The sequence below is a fragment of the Ochotona curzoniae genome, unplaced genomic scaffold, assembly GCF_017591425.1.
Source record: "Ochotona curzoniae isolate NIBS_2020 unplaced genomic scaffold, NIBS_Ocur_1.0 patch107, whole genome shotgun sequence".
In the NCBI taxonomy this organism is placed as follows: Eukaryota; Metazoa; Chordata; class Mammalia; order Lagomorpha; family Ochotonidae; genus Ochotona; species Ochotona curzoniae.
This window is the reverse complement of record NW_024466648.1, coordinates 642,519-655,240: the sequence shown is the minus strand read 5'-3', so window position 1 is coordinate 655,240 and position 12,722 is coordinate 642,519. Positions and strand designations below refer to the sequence as shown.

Sequence of the window (12,722 nt, the reverse complement as noted above, 5' to 3'; positions counted from 1 at the left end):
CAATTTCTTTGCAGAAGAGCTAGAAAATCCTTTAAAAAAGCTAAAACATGGCATGTCCTCATAACTTTATAAAAAAACACTTTCAGGTACTTTAATTTAAAATGTCATTGGATAATGTTTGAAAATAGTTTCAAAGACAAATCATTATGTAGGTGGCTCTAAAGTAATACCCATACATGAGTTTCTTGAGTCCTTATTAACTAAAACTAGCCTTGATTTATTTTCAGAGTTACCTAGGCTACTTATGGGAAGTTGAGATTTGCATAATATTTGCATTTGCTGTATCAGTCATTCACAGCCCTATGACTGTAAGGCAAGCACTTGGATTATAGGAATGATTCTTGTTGAAATGTCTTTATCACTGAGGTTTAAAGTAGTATGACTGGCACACGCAGTGGAAGTTCAAACTCAACTTTAGGGAGAGAAGAAAAGAGCTGTAACAATGATTCTCTCCACTTGACACCCCACTCTGAGAATAGCTGCTTCGGGGCCAGCACTCCCATCTTGAGAGAAGTAAATAAATCATGAATAATTTGCTGTCTTGTCTAGGAGGAAAATCTGGCAAAATGCAATAAAAGCTTTGTTCTGGGGTAAGATAGGTTTAGATAGAGGCTTGTTGTTTCTTCTGAAATAGACACACTTATTATTTCAATAAAACTTAGCAGCAGAATCATGATGTTTGGAAAATACATAAAGCACCGGGAGGGGGAAAATGAGACATAAGTTTACCTTATCACTTAGGTAAACTCTGTTGATCCCTTCGTTCTACAAGAGCAAATTCTAGGGTACAGTTGAGACCAGCTGATTATTAAGTCTTTAACCAAGTAACATATCTTATTAATGTGTTTCTTTGCTTTTCCTTCTCCTAATGGTGATGAACCTGTGAGGATTACGTGCTGTACTTAGTCCACAGTAATTGCATAACTCTGAGCAGGAGAGCTATGTACTCTGTGACCTCTCCCATCTTTCAGACTTACTGTATTCCCATTCCTGAAGGAGAAACTCCCAGTACGTTGCAGGAAGTGCAATGCATTCATGTTGCTTTGCTCTATTCTACATCCCTCTCCTTCCTCTTCCTCCGGTTCGTCAATTTCTATTCTTCTCTGTTTCAGCAAAACAATATCAGTCAAGGTAATTGATGATGAGGAATATGAGAAAAACAAGACCTTCTTCCTTGAGATTGGAGAGCCCCGCCTGGTGGAGATGAGTGAGAAGAAAGGTGGGGGAGCTGCTCCAGGACTGACCTGGACAGTTTCTGCTGGCCTGTGCCACCCCTGGATGCCTGCACTCTTCAGAACATGACTTAACCATGCACACAGGCCTCCGTCTATGTAACAGGGCAGGGCTCTCCCCTGGGGCCACAGTAGGCCTGGCCTTCAGCCATAGCAGCCAGTTGTCATCACTCTAACTCTCAGACCTCTTGGGTGATTTTCAGCAAAGTCAGGTTTGTATGTCTGAGGACACTGGTGCAAATGCTATGCAATTTTAAAATGGAGCCAATGTTTTGATTGACCTTTACAATTCATGGTACCATCTGACTACTAAACAAGGGGAAAAAAAAAAACATTACAATGATCAGTTGGCAAGGCAAGCTTAAGGGAGACCAGCTAAAAGTCTCCCAGATGCCCTTTTACGTATTTGAGGTGGCCTGTGTGCTCTCCATTCTCCATAACATCACAGTAACATCTGGCTTGGTGAACACCTAGAGCATGAGTGTGCGACTCCAACCATTTGTTTTGCCTTTGTCTTGTGTTCCCACAGGAAGATCATTACCATTAGAATATTTGACCGTGAGGAATATGAGAAAGAGTGCAGTTTCTCCCTTGTGCTTGAGGAACCAAAATGGATAAGAAGAGGAATGAAAGGTGTGAGAGTATACAAAGACATACCAGCGAGAAATTGTACTCTTCTCTCTCCGTGTCTCCTTACTCTCACACTTAACTCTCTCTTCTTCCTTGGCTTCCAAATACTATACTTCATTGCCTTTGAAGCTTTGGCAGTTTCATTCCCCTTCCCAAATTCACAAATGCACCAAGTAATGTCCATTTTCTTTGGGACATGCCAACTAACCTTGATTGCAACCAGATTTAATCAACACTGGATATAATGTTTATAATTCTGAATGATCATAGTAAAAAACATTTAGTTTTCACTGCTCTGGTCCACTCCACACAGTGGCTAAAATTATTGTCTTCTCTAAAACGTGAGAATGACTACTCAATAGCATTTCAATCATATCTCAACATAAATTGGAAGAAAAAAAGGCTTAGTGCATGTATGTAGTATTGGATAGGTCCAAAGGCAATTAATGAAAAACATCAGAATTCAATAGTTACACTTCTTTAAAGAACCCAGGTTTATAAAATAACAACAGGTATATTTAAAGAATAGCATTATCAATATTCTCATGTTCACTTGACATGACAAATACAGCATTTAAAATGCACCACATTCGAGTATATGAGACCGTTGTCCTACCAGTTTTCTTTAGTCTGAAGGATATGGTCCTTTGGTAAGAACTTAAGAGTTGCTTACAGCATATCCAGCCTATTACTTACTTGTAAATGTGTTCCTAGAAAGCACTTTCATCTCAGGGAAATATGTCCTGGAGGCATATCTTTCAGTAGCATTTTAGTAAGATATGCTCTCATGTAAAACCAAATTAAAACTTCTTGAAAGCATTATCCAGTTTGTTCTCCTCACCAGGTGGATTCTTCTCACTATAAATAAAAGTACTGACTTGTATAAGAATGAATCCTCTAATGCTACCCTCAAAAGGGGGAAAACGGTGTCTAAACAGTAGTTTTAATATCCCCACCGGCACTGAACCTTGAAGTAATCTACTTGATGGAATTATCCAGGTAGCTTTTGCTGAAGTGAAGTGCTACAGGACCGTCTGGGTTGACAGCGCACACCCTGACTTACAGTATGCTCTCCACACTGTCCCTGCCTTGTCAACCTCCTATGAGTGTTACGTCCTCTAAAAGTGTTCACTGTCTGCTAATGTGCAGAAGTCACAGCAAAGGACACATCAATCAGCATTAATTACTGAGACTCTGACTTTAACAATCTTAAAACCATGAGCAACTCTTGGTGGGCAAAATATCATCCACTAAAATGTCCAGAGAGAGCTTTTTCCTGGTCCTATGTCCGTTTTTAAAAGTTATTAAATAGAAATGTCCCACTAGGCAAAATTGTTTCACCCCGTATGTTGTTTCTTTAATCACACCCGTGTGTAGACACTTCTTTGGGAATTGTTCATTTGTCAAATTATTTGGGGGTGCGCCAATTTGTAACAGTGGGTCCCCACCACTCTAGGTAGATCTGCCTGGACTTCTTTCTGCTGATATTCCTCTTTTCATTACTCATCTGGTCTCTTACTCTGTGTTTGTCTTTGTCTTTGTTTCTTCACAGCCCTGTTGTTGAATGAGCTTGGTAAGCATTTCATTTCTTGCATTTTCTTTCCATTTTTCTAGGTTATTTTCCACTTCTGTCAGGTGACACGGTATCTCTCTGTTGTTAATCTCTATCGATTTGCTAGAAATACTGTTATGGAGAGCCACTGACCTCTTTTATGAAGGTCAAATGGTTTATATTTTATAGGTTATAAACCTTTTAAAAATCATTGATTTCCTAGGTATGCACAAGAATTACGTTTGTGCACAAAATTTCAGAATGTAAAATAATTTGTGATTCAGTCATGACTAGATGGTCAACATCTTAAATTAAGAATGTTAAGATGCAATTCCACAAGGTCTTTTTATCCTGGGTGGGTTACCAGACAGTGGGATTTTAGTATTAGGTCATTTAGAGTGTTTCATTTTTAACATTCATTTCTTTTTCTTTTCCTTTTTAGGTGGCTTCACAATTACAGGTATGGATTTTGAAAGTCTAATACTATCTATTTTTATTTTATTGTCTTATTGTATATTGGTAAATTTAAAAAGAATCATTTCTCCTTTTTGTTTGTTTTTAATAAAGGAAAATACCTGTGTGGTAAGATAATCCAAAAAAATTATTTCCCGATGCTCTTAAAAAAACCAACTCACATTCCATGTAACCCACATTAACGTATCTGTGGCACAGGGTGTATTCTTGTTGGTGTTTACACACCTAACGTTTTATACAGTAACATGTGTGTTGTCTTTATTTGATGGAAAATTCCTACAGAGACTAATTGTTTACATTTTACATTCTCAAATATTCACGTAGCACCAATGATGTGCAGTGGATGCTGGTAGGTAACACAAAGAATAGCAGTAATAACATTGGCCTCGAATAAGCACAGGAATTGACATAGAAGACTGGTCTATAGCACAAGAACTGGTTCCTCATAATAGATAACATCAAGTATGGAGAGAGCAGAACAATCCCTACCTGATTCCATCACGCCCAGCAGAGCTGCACTTTGGGGCTTTATGTGTTCCTGTAAATATGGTCACGAGTCATACTGGAAACAACTTGTAGAATCTCAGGATGTCTTAAAGTCTTAAATCCAGATTAGCATCACCTTGTGTTGACAGCACTTTTCTTCACAATTTATTCATTTGAAATTGTTAGAGGAAGAAGTAGAGAGCTCTTCCAACTGCTAGTTAACTCCCTCACACGGCTGCGGTAACCAGACAGGACTGTGCCAGTGCAGAAGCCAAGAGTCAGGAAATCCGCCTGGGTTTTCCACATGGGTGCAGGAATGCAAGCACTGCTGTTCTCCCAGGCACGTTAGCAGGGAGCTGGATCAGAAATGGAGCAGCTTGGATTCAACCCGGCTCTAATGTGGAATACTACAGATGGTGGCTTAACTTGCTGAGCCGCAGCCCTGGCCCCATGTTGACCACATTACTTAACCTCCATTTGTATATAAGAAAACAGAAGTAGGGTTTTGCTAATTCCTTGCAGCGCCCCTTGTTGACCTTAACTCTCTTCTTACCCTTTCAGAATTATCTGTGTGGATTCAGGGACAAATATCATAAAGTAGCCCTAATTTGTAACTACAGGCTGAGGGTATTTCTACTGGCCTACATTTGTATCTTAAATATCACAGCCCAGTATCATGAGTAAATGTGAAAGAATTTTCTAATACATTGTACAGATATTAAAATTTTAAATTCAGAAAAAAAATATGAAAAAGGAAATCTTTCTAAAATTACTACTAATAAAAATACCACGGCAGGGAATAGGTTGTATTGTGGAAACTCAGTAGCAAGGAGTTCCAACATAATTCTGTCCAAAATGGAATATTTTAAATATGGGAGAAACTTCACATGAACTGTTGCTCTTCACTGTTGATATCTCCTGGACATAGTCTTTAACAGCAAAATGACTCAGACTGTAAGGTGTTGAAAAGGTTAGGGGTTGGCAGGGTGGTAAAGCAAGCTACTGGCGGTGCCAGCATCCTATCTGGGCAGCAATTTGTGTCCCAACTGCTCCACTTCTTTTTTTTTTAAGATTTATTTTTATTATTTTTTTTATTGGAAAGGTGGATATACAGAGAAGAGAGACAGAGAGGAAGATCTTCCATCTGATGATTCATTCTCTAAGTGAGCGCAACGGCCGGTGCCATGCCGGTCCGAAGCCAGGAGCCTCTTCGGGGTCTCCCACGCGGGTGCAGGGTCCCAAAGCTTTGGGCCGTCCTCCACTGCTTTCCCGGGCCATAAGCAGGGAGCTGGAAGGGAAGCGGGGCTTCCGGGATAGAACAGGCGCCCATATGGGATCCCAGGGCGTGCAAGGTGAGGACCTTAACCACTTGCGCCACCGCGCCAGGCCCTCCACTTCTGATCCATCTGTCTGTGACCTGGGAAAGCAGCAAAGGCTGGCCCAAGTCCTTAAGACCCTGCACCCATGTGGGAAGCGGCCAGAAGAAACTCCTGGCCCCTTGAACTTCATATTAGCTCACCTCTGTCCGTTGTGGCCATTTGGTGAGTGAAACAGTAGATTGAAGACCTCTCTCTCTCCTTTTCTGTCTGTAAAATGTGCTTTTCAAATAAAAATAAATCTTTCAAAAATAAAAAGGATAGCTGTTTGAAACAAAAGAAGCCGTCATACAGGATTTCTTAAACTTGATTTTTCTAAAGATCTCCCAGTAATATTTTCTGATATCTATACCACTGATGATTATTTTTTAATTCAATTGCAAGAATTTGCATTTTTAAACTTTTTCTCACCGTCACTTGAACACATTCAAGTCATCTCAGAAATATTTTGATTATGTCACCCCAAAATAAATTAGTTATCGTTCAAAGATTTGAAGAAGGTAGAGATTTGGCAAACCAGCCTTTATGACGTCATTGTGATATTTTTTAAGTCAGCCACCATAGAAATAGCATCCTATCCAGCAGTAACGTCACTTCTATGGTGTCTGGCAATGAGATCTCAACTGAAAATATCCCAGGCTCAAGAATATCCTGTTAAATGCACTGACGTATACAGATATTTTCTGATTTTCTTTACCAGTTATATTACGATTTTTTTAAGGCCTTCTTGCTATATCACTTGAATCACTTTCCCTTTCTATACCTCAGGTAATGGGATCCTAATTTTTTTCTTTCCTAAAATTTCATTCTGAGTTCTATAATTTCCATTCAATAATGTGTAGTATTTCCTACCTTGGCCACATATTACATTCAAAATGATAGAATCACTTCATCTGAAGGTTTCTATCATTTCTTCAATACATTATTCCTATTGGCTGAAATTTCAATCTAAAAAACAATTTTTCTTTTATGACCTTTTTCCAAAACTTGAAATGGATGCATAAAAACAAAAAGATGTTCCAGAATATTATGGCAATGTCTGCAGTGGCCTGGCCATTCTTGCTTTCCTAGAAAAGGGCCACCTTCCAGGACCCCTCTTTATTAACAGCTAATGTCCAGATCCATGTTGTTCTGACACTCCAGAATGAAGTTCTGACATGGAAGCCTACTAAGAGAAAAGCAGCTTGAAGCTCATTTAAGGCTTTGAAGTGAAGACTTCTGAGTGGTAGGGGCGATAGAGAAGAATTAATTCAACCCTTAGGTTTGCTTGCAGTTTTTTTTGTGGACTTATGCACAGTTACAAGTCTGCATCTAGATTTGAAGCAAAGTACATGAAAATTGAAAAGTCATTTGCCACCCAGCCTAATACCAGTATTTTGGAGATTTTAATTAGTAGTGGACATTCAAAGCTTGGAGGGGCTTTGGGAATTTACAAAACTTTGCTTCACTGAAAAAAAAAATCTTATTTGGAGTTATGATCGCTTCTCACTTTGAACTGCCTGCCATATGGTTAAATAAAGTCAGTGAAACACTTACTATTCATTGTAATAGTTGCTCACTAACATCATAGGATAGGATTTTGTTGTTTTCGCTGATAGAAGAGGGAACGAACATTTCAAGAACTTCACTGGTCTGTCCCAAATCAATTATTCAAGATGTGGAGCCAGATCGTCTGTCTTTGTTTCCAAGAGTGTACTGCCTATCCTAACCCCACTAATGAAATATTTCCCAGCCCCAGCTTTCCCTCATTCATCTTAAAATTTCAGAATGAACACCTTTTCAATCCAAAGTTGGCCTATATCTTCTAAATACCATTATACTTGAAACCTAAGAGGAATGGTATAAGCTAACATATATAAATACTTATACTGAACCAGAATTCTTAATTTTTAAAAATAAAGAAGAAAGGGTATATTTGATCCTCAAATATTCTAAGTTATATAGCTATAACCCTAGAGCAATCAATATTGTCCTTAATATTATTCTTCTAATTATTATACACATCATAAGTCATTTACATGCCTTTTTTAAGAAAACCCAACAGTGAAAATACTGACAGTTGAAAATTTATCACTCCAATCCCTGAGTTTGATGTACACAGCCCAATTCAACTATATTTCATTTTGCAACTGAGAAAAAAATGAGTCTGAGGAAAAAAAATGCTTTTCACATGTTTAGATGGCAAACAAGCAATGGAGTTGGCACTGAGTGCCAAGATTACCAGGACAGTTCTGATTCCCTCTTGATCAAAGCAAACAGCAGATGCATCTGGAAGGCCTCTGAACCAGTAATTCAATGAAAACCCTGTACCTTGTTAGTTCCAACAGTTATTGTCTATGCTGTGACTTATCCTTGCAAAATTTGCAAATGCATATAACATTCTCCTGTTCAGACTTCTCGGGAAATAGAATGAGTAAACATGGTCCCAAGTATTATGTTACTAGACTTTTAGACAAACATGACAGAGTGGGTAGTTATTCACATTTTACATGCAGAAAAACAGCCTACTCCAACTATACCACTAATATTAATATGCTTTAAAATCAGGACACTGACATTATGCTAAAATCTTTCTGTTTCATGATTCTTCTGGAAGCAGTAACTTTAGGGATCTGGGTACTCTAACTAAGGCACCTGCAGGAATATGGATGAGTCTCCATAATCTGACCCATGGATTATTGGACCAATCTGTGAGGAGCGATCTGTGTCAATTTCCTGCAGTAAAAACTATCTTTGACCCAAAGTGTGATTTGTGACCATTTAGTCTCCTACTAACATTGCTTGCAATGTGTGCATCTGGTGTGCTGTTTAGCTTACTAATTCCACAAAGATGTGACAGAAAATAGTGCAATCTACTCTGCTGATTTTCTACCTGTCCTTTTGCTAGGCCAACCTGTCTTCAGGAAAGTTCATGCTAGAGATCATCCTATTCCCTCTACTGTAATCACCATTGCAGGTACTCATTTTATCACAGTCCTTGGAAACTAGAGTCTTCAAGTGTTACGTCTTTTGACATTAAATTCATATGTTGGCCTTTGTCCTATTTAAAGTCTTATTATGGGATGCAGTGGCTTTTCTGGCATCTGAGAGTCCAAAGGATTAGTAACAAAATGCAACCACATCAAGGTGGAACAGGGGACCCTGGGGGTGGATGGGCAGGAGGGTGAGCAGCATAGACTTACAGGAACCACCGATCCAATAACTGCTCTCAAGTTTCAGTAGATTCCATATTTGTTGGTAATAACTCCTATTCATGAGTCTCTCGTCCCACATATCATCATAACAATCTTTAAAAGCTTAACTGTATTTTTTCCCAGGGGTTCCTATTCTTGCTTCCGGACGACATGATGTTAACCAAGTAGTGCACAGATGTTTTTACATCGGTAGGGTTTCTCCATAGGGGAAATACAAAAAATTGATGGTGTCAACAGAGGATTATACAAGTCTCTGAGATTTACTATGGATTCAGAGCCTGGATTATCATCTCCTTTCCCTAAGTCTTGCATGAGGACAGGAATATTTGCTCCTCAGTCACCACCCTTGTCTGGGCAATAGCAGTAGAAACACTACTCCCCAACTCAGGGGCACTTTCCTAATCCTCAATCCCATGCCTGCATCCATTAATCACAACGTCCAGCCCCCATTATGGACATGTTCTTTAATATTGTCATGGAAATAAAAGTACCAGACTTGGACCTGGCACAATGGCCTAGTGGCCAAATCCTCACCTTGCATCCCATGGGAGCACATATGGGCACCAATTTGTATCCCTGCTGATCCATTTCCCATCTGGCTCCCTGCTTATGGCCTACAAAAGCAACAGAGATTGGCCAAAAGCCTTGGGACATGTACCTATGTGGGAGATCCAGAACAGGCTCAAGGCTCCTGGCTTCAGATCAGCTTGGTTCTGGCCATTACAGCCACTTGAGGAGTGAACCAGCAAATGAAGATCTTTCTCTCTGTATATCCTCTTTTTAGATCTGCCTTTCCAATAATAAGATGGAATAAATATTAAAGAAGTACCAGACTCCTTAATCTCTTACCAGAACAGACAGAAAAGCACTAGAAACTTTCAAGAGATCTCTGCTTTGGGACTATCAGCATAGCTCTGAATAAAGTATCAAAATTATGCTAAGCAAATTCTTCTATCACTGGCCATTTTCCCTTTTCATTAGGATGAACATGTTTTATTTATATAATTGAGTACCCCCAGTAGCTGCCTGGGAACAATGTCTACATTGAGATAGACTGTATGAGTTTTGTGGGTTTCTCTAGTAGCAATCCCCACATTGCTTAAAATGCAATTGGAACCAGAAAGCATTAGAAATGAACAAGAACCACAATGCTTCTAAGCAGCTCCACATACTTCTGCTTTCCCCAAATCCCAGGTACCCACTGGTACTCTTCATTGGTAATTGCTTGCAAAACCCATTAGGAGAAAGAACCTCTACTGGTAATTTTATGCCAGCACTAAGTTGTGTCCAGTCAATGCTGACTTTTAACAGTGCTTATTAAATATTATGCATTTGGTTCTTAAATTGCTTTGCGTGGTTACAATTATGTAACATATTCCCAACTTCTCAATAAAATATGGTATTTTTTAAAGGAATATGTGTTAAAAGCACGTAGAATTAATTTTCTCTGCCTCAGAACCACAACCGAAACCACAGCCTATTACTCTGCATAACAAGGAAAATGAAAATGATTTGGACCATAATGCGATGATCTGCTTTTGATCAAGTGTTCAAAAGCAAAGGAAACAACACAACAAATGAGAGTGAACAAAAGTGATTAAACCATTTCCCTATTCAATAAATGTTTCTAACAGGAATACTTTTAAAAATAGAGATCATACCCCATTTTTGGCCAATGTAAACAATCTAGAACATACATACTAACTTACTAGTTAGCCAGCTCCCATGTCTCAATTGCCTGCAAATATAATTATCTCTTAAACATTCATTACAAATCTTAAGTGTAAATAACCTTGTCCCTCCCAAGTTGGCTGTGTCTGTAAGCTCTGACTTCTCTCTACTTACAACGCATTCCCTCACCTTACTAGTCATTTTTTGTTTTTGTTTATACATAGTGAACACATCCCTTGTATTACAGATATACAGATTTAAGAACAAAATGATTCCTCCCACACTATGCTCCTTCATGTCCATACTCCCACCCTTCTAGGTATTGCCATCACTCTCTCCTGCTCATGTCCCAAACCAATGTCCTAGTTTTCCCCCGATTCCCTGGGGCAGACCCAGTTACTCCTCCACTCTGGTGCCTCAACCCTCACCATGCTGCACTAAATGTTGTCCATCTGTATACCATCTTGCCATCATGTATATGAGCTATTGAGCTATTGAGAGTTGGAGGCTCAGGGCTAGAAGAGGCTGTAATGACATGTATCCAGTGACTAAGTAACCTTTAAATGGACAGTGCAATAAGGAGTCTTTACAAACCGGGAGCTACAAGGTCACACAGCAAATTCTCACTGATCACCTACTGCATTTTATATAATCTGATAGGTTCTGCTGGATGTGAGGACAATTCAAAGATGGTAACATTGTTCTATTCCAGCAAATTTCATTTTCTGTGTTTGTATATAAAAGTAACTTAGATTTTTAAAAAAGATTTATGAGAGTTCCTGCTCAGTATACATAAGGAATATTACGGAATCAATGTAAGGTTATAACATTAATTTTTCTACTTGTTTAATTGTTTTTTGAATATTTTTACATAGGTGATTAGGGTGATTAGGGTACATAGGATCAAGGACTACAGGAAGTGGGGTGAGATCACAATTTCCACATACTCCTTTTCTTCCTGTATCCAGAGTTTTAGGTGTTGAGTCTCTGATCTTCAACTAGGGAATAGTTCATGTAATAAAATGTGAGTCTTGAAAAATAACGAGGGTTTAATTTGATGGAAATAGCAAAGCTTTGACGAGCAGATAGGGAAAGAGTGTGGTTTGCAGCTAAGATGTTCTACATTCCTTTAGGTTAGTATGATATCTGATAAGACTCTTACATTTTTGTCATTTTCATATCTCTTTTTTGCAATTTTGCTTTGATTACCTGCCAACTATGTTATTGCTTCTTTACTATATTTTGACATTGCCTCACATTTTAATTTCACTTAGTTGGTTCTTAGGACACAACTTTAAGTCACTAACACATGAAAAACTATGATCGCTTGCCATAATTGGAAAATAAAACAAAAGTTGATCATGGAAACAAATGTTATTGGGTTCTAGCTAGATTCTGTCCATTATCTGCACCTGAGAACTGTTTTCTCTATCTTAAAAGGTAACAAGTAGTTGTAGATTAAATAGAATAATTTTTTTAAGATTTATTTATTTTATTGGAAAGGCAGATAAAGAGAGAAGAGGAGACACAGAGAGGAAGATCTTCCATCTGATGATTCACTCCCCAAGTGGCCACAATGGGGAAATCCAAAGCCAGGAGCCCACTTCTTTCCAGGTCTCCCATGCAGGTGCAGGGTCCCAAGGCTTTGGGCTGTCCTCGACTGCTTTCCCAGGCCACAAGCAGGGAGCTGGAAGGGAAGTGGAGCTGCCGGGATTAGAACTGGCAACCATATGGGATCCCAGTGTGTTCAAGGTGAGGATCTTAACCATTATGCTATCACACCGGGCCCAGAATAAAATTTTTAAATAAAAGATTGTAGGATTAAATAAAAAAGAATCTTTCACAGGCTGGCATGGTAATGTGGCTTTATGTGCCACATCACATATGGACACCAGATCAAATTCCATCCCAGCTCCCTCAATGGCCTGGGAGAGCAATCAGGGGAAGGCACTTTGCCTTCCTTGGACCTCTCCCATGCACAAGGAAGACCAGGCTAAAGCTCCCGACTCCTACCTTCAGGAGTGAAACCTGGCTGTTGCAGCCACTAGGGGAGACATCCAGCAGATGGAGCGAATTTCTGTCTTTTCCTCCTCTCTCTGTGTTAACT

At 39.1% G+C, this 12,722-nt stretch overlaps 1 protein-coding gene across 7 annotated transcripts in view; it reads left to right on the top strand.

Moving 5' to 3' along the window:
• Positions 1 to 236: 236 nt before the first annotated feature.
• Positions 237 to 12,722, top strand: part of LOC121166291 (sodium/calcium exchanger 1-like) — a 55,442-nt gene continuing 42,956 nt past the window's right edge. Inside the window, exons 1-5 of one of the 7 annotated variants that reach the window (XM_040995422.1) lie at positions 237 to 1,219; positions 3,415 to 3,435; positions 3,857 to 3,874; positions 3,982 to 3,996; positions 8,638 to 8,706. In XM_040995422.1, coding sequence (XP_040851356.1) covers positions 1,036 to 1,219; positions 3,415 to 3,435; positions 3,857 to 3,874; positions 3,982 to 3,996; positions 8,638 to 8,706 — 307 coding nt within the window. In that variant the 5' untranslated portion in view covers positions 237 to 1,035. Of the gene's footprint in view, positions 1,220 to 3,414; positions 3,436 to 3,856; positions 3,890 to 3,981; positions 3,997 to 8,589; positions 8,707 to 12,722 lie in introns of all 7 variants that reach the window. The other 6 variants (XM_040995420.1, XM_040995419.1, XM_040995421.1 and 3 more) reach the window with 6 other exon arrangements.